General features: G+C 38.3%; 1 protein-coding gene across 1 annotated transcript in view; it reads left to right on the top strand.

The window, feature by feature from the left end:
* Positions 1-584: 584 nt before the first annotated feature.
* Positions 585-3,094, top strand: part of LOC107753396 (SLAM family member 5-like) — a gene marked incomplete at its 5' end in the record, with an annotated part of 8,390 nt that continues 5,880 nt past the window's right edge. Inside the window, 2 exons of the mRNA XM_016569528.1 lie at positions 585-896; positions 1,783-2,070. Of these exons, the coding sequence (XP_016425014.1) occupies positions 585-896; positions 1,783-2,070 (600 nt within the window). The remainder of the gene's footprint in view (positions 897-1,782; positions 2,071-3,094) is intronic.

Below are 3,094 nucleotides of genomic sequence, written 5' to 3'. Positions count from 1 at the left end.
AAAATATCACACTGGAGGAACAATGCAAAAACTGTTATTAGACCTAATTTCCAAATAAGTCTATATGAGACGCCAAACACACTCTGTAGGGAAGTGCACAGAGTTTCACACCAAACCACAGACAGGCATCACTCTCATCTTCAGCGTGACAATTTCAGTCATGCCAGGACCCATTTGATGTAACATTTCTTATTGATATAAAAATCTTAAAAATGAGGACTTATTATTTGAAACTGTTCTGATGTTCAAACTGCTGAAGAAAATGATTCACCTGATTTTTTTCCAGTTGTGCTTGTGGTGTCTAGTTGGTAAGTTATAAATGTTTTATGGTGTCAGTACGTACAGAATCAATGAGAAGATTTTGCATGCACTGTTAATGTCGTATAATGATGAATGTGAATCAATCGATGTGATTAACAACTCAAGTAAGCAAAACAAATGTTTACCTTTATCTTATCTTATCTTACTAAAAATGTTCACTTATTTTGATTATGCATTGAAATTCATGTCAAAGGGTTGTTGCAATTATTTTTTTAAATAATTAAAAAAATTGTTTACAACTATTATTTCTGTTTGTGCTCCAGGTGTTTCTGGAGTGAATGCAGTGAAGTCAGTGTCAGTGACGGAGGGAGATTCAGTCACTCTACACATACAGAGAGACGATGAGATCGAGTGGCGGTTTGGACAAAAGAACATTCTCTTAGCTGAAATCAAACAGAACAATAAGAGCACATTTTATGATGGTAGTGCTGGTGGGAGATTCAGAGGCAGACTGAAGCTGAATCAAACTGGATCTCTGAGCATCACAAACACCAGCACCACAGACTCTGGAGATTATAAAGTAACCAGCACTAAAACAAGGACTTTACTCAACACATTCAGGCTTAGTGTCTATGGTGAGTATAAGCTGTTCGGTATATATTCACCCTTTAACATTGTCAATCAATGTCAAAATTAGTCTGATAATGATAATATAGATTCATTTGTGCAGAAACAAATTTCAGCTGCTCTTTGTATCATATTGCTAATTAACCAGATGAACTATCAATGTATACAAATCAAACTCTCTAAGACTTCCAACAGATTATTTTCCATGCATCATTTTAATGTAGGCCTACACATGTATATTACGCACAAATAAGACAATTCACTGTTTTAAAGTCACAATATGTAAGATTTTTTTTATTAAAATATCAAAAACCACTAGAACAGTGTTATATATTTTGCTGACTTGTGTACTTGCATTATCCCAGATGTTTCGAAGAATGTGTAAATCCAGAGAAATAAGCAAATTTAACTAGTGACACGGACCGTCTCACTCACCCTGCTTCATTCTACTACGTTAATAAAGCATTAGCTCATCCATGAACATGACTTCTGCCTGAGTCCCGTCGGATTGCATCGGCTGTGGGGATGAAGACCACAACTCCCATGATTCCACACTCAGTGTCATCAAACTAGGCCTTTGCTTCTTTGTTTGTTTTGAATACGCGCCCTCTAGCGGTGAAAAATTACATATTGTGCCTTTAATTGTCTGCACTTGAGCTGCACACCCTTATCACTCATTTCTAAGATTTCTCAACCTTCACATTGTCCCAATTCGCCTATGTTATTATACTATGCCATAAAAGTATATACTCATTTTGTGAATAAAATTGCACACTTTTAAGCAGAAAAATCATCGCTGCACAGCTACATCCTATCGCTAGCAGTCACTCATGCCGATGGAAGTCGCTGCATACATGTAAAAAAAAATTTTTTAATTTAAAAAATGTTTTCCAGGTCATCTGCCTGTTCCTGTCTTTACGAGAGACTCTCCACAGTGTTCATCATCATCAGAAAGGTCATCAAAATGTCTGTTGCTGTGTTCAGTGTTCAATATAAGTCGTGTGACTCTCTCCTGGTGCAAAGGAAACAGTTTATTGTCCAGCATCAGTGTGTCTGATCTCAGCATCAGTCTCTCTCTACCTCTGGAGGTGGAATATCAGGATAAAAACACCTACAGCTGTGTGCTCAACAATCCCATCAGCAACCAGACCAAACATCTGGACATCACTCAAATCTGTTCAGGTACTGTAGCTGTGATATTAGCGATGATTTAGCCAATCTATGGTCCATTAATCATGCTGTGCTGGTGCTGTGATTGATTTTGAGTATTTCCACAATAAAACAATGCAAACATTGTACTCTCCTACTGACCTCAGACACTAATGTCCCTTGCTGTATTTTCCCCAAACTACATGAATCGTATTTTTGGTTTTCTAACGTTCTTCTAATTCTTCTCTCATAAGACTGTTGCTGTTGTGGTTCTACTGAGGCTGTGAACCGATTTGTCCTCTCTGCTCTGGTGGGCGTGGCCGGGGTGGCCATTCTGGCCATTCTGGTTTATGGATTCAGAACCAGAAATCTTCAACAGAAGAAGAGCGTGCAGACAAGAGCAACTGACACCGATCCATCAGACGTAGATGTCCTTGAATGACTGGAGCCATTGTCTGACAAGAAATCCTTTAAAGAAATATCATTTCAATCCGGTGGAAAAATATAAGTTTGGAACTGGAAGGAAAAAAAGCTATTTTCTCTACGATTCATTAGCCGATTTAGGTAAATAACTAACCGATTATCAAGATGCAATAAACAAACCAGTCTGTTTATGAATACAATTTTAAAACGGTTAGGAATATACAAGTTTGTAATAACAAGCAGCATAACGGAGTGTTTTTGTACAGCTAAAATAACTAGGCTAAGCGAATTACACTTGCAGCCTAGGTAGGAGAGGAGGTAATTCTGACTTTGCTATGACAATCTGGCGCTTCTGAATCAGCGACGTTTTGTTAGTTTTGTTATTAGTTTAAGTATTTGCTATTGACTGTTCAAATGCGGAGTTTTGCGCATCGGTGTGTGTGTGTGTGCGCGCGCGCGCGTGTGTGTTTGTGTGTGAGAGAGAGAGAGAGAGAGAGAGAGCCAGCATCACATCACAGTAGTGTCAGCTGTCTTAACCGCGGCTTGTGTACTGCATCATTACTGTGTCTGTTCCCCTTTCGGGCTTGAACTGATGGTAAAACTAATGACATTATTTACTGTCTTTACATTTATT

This window comes from Sinocyclocheilus rhinocerous, unplaced genomic scaffold (genome assembly GCF_001515625.1).
Source record: "Sinocyclocheilus rhinocerous isolate Xijiao unplaced genomic scaffold, SAMN03320098_v1.1 scaffold18941, whole genome shotgun sequence".
NCBI lineage: Eukaryota > Metazoa > Chordata > Actinopteri > Cypriniformes > Cyprinidae > Sinocyclocheilus > Sinocyclocheilus rhinocerous.
The sequence above is the reverse complement of the archived record's forward strand: the minus strand, read 5'-3'. Positions and strand labels throughout refer to the sequence as shown.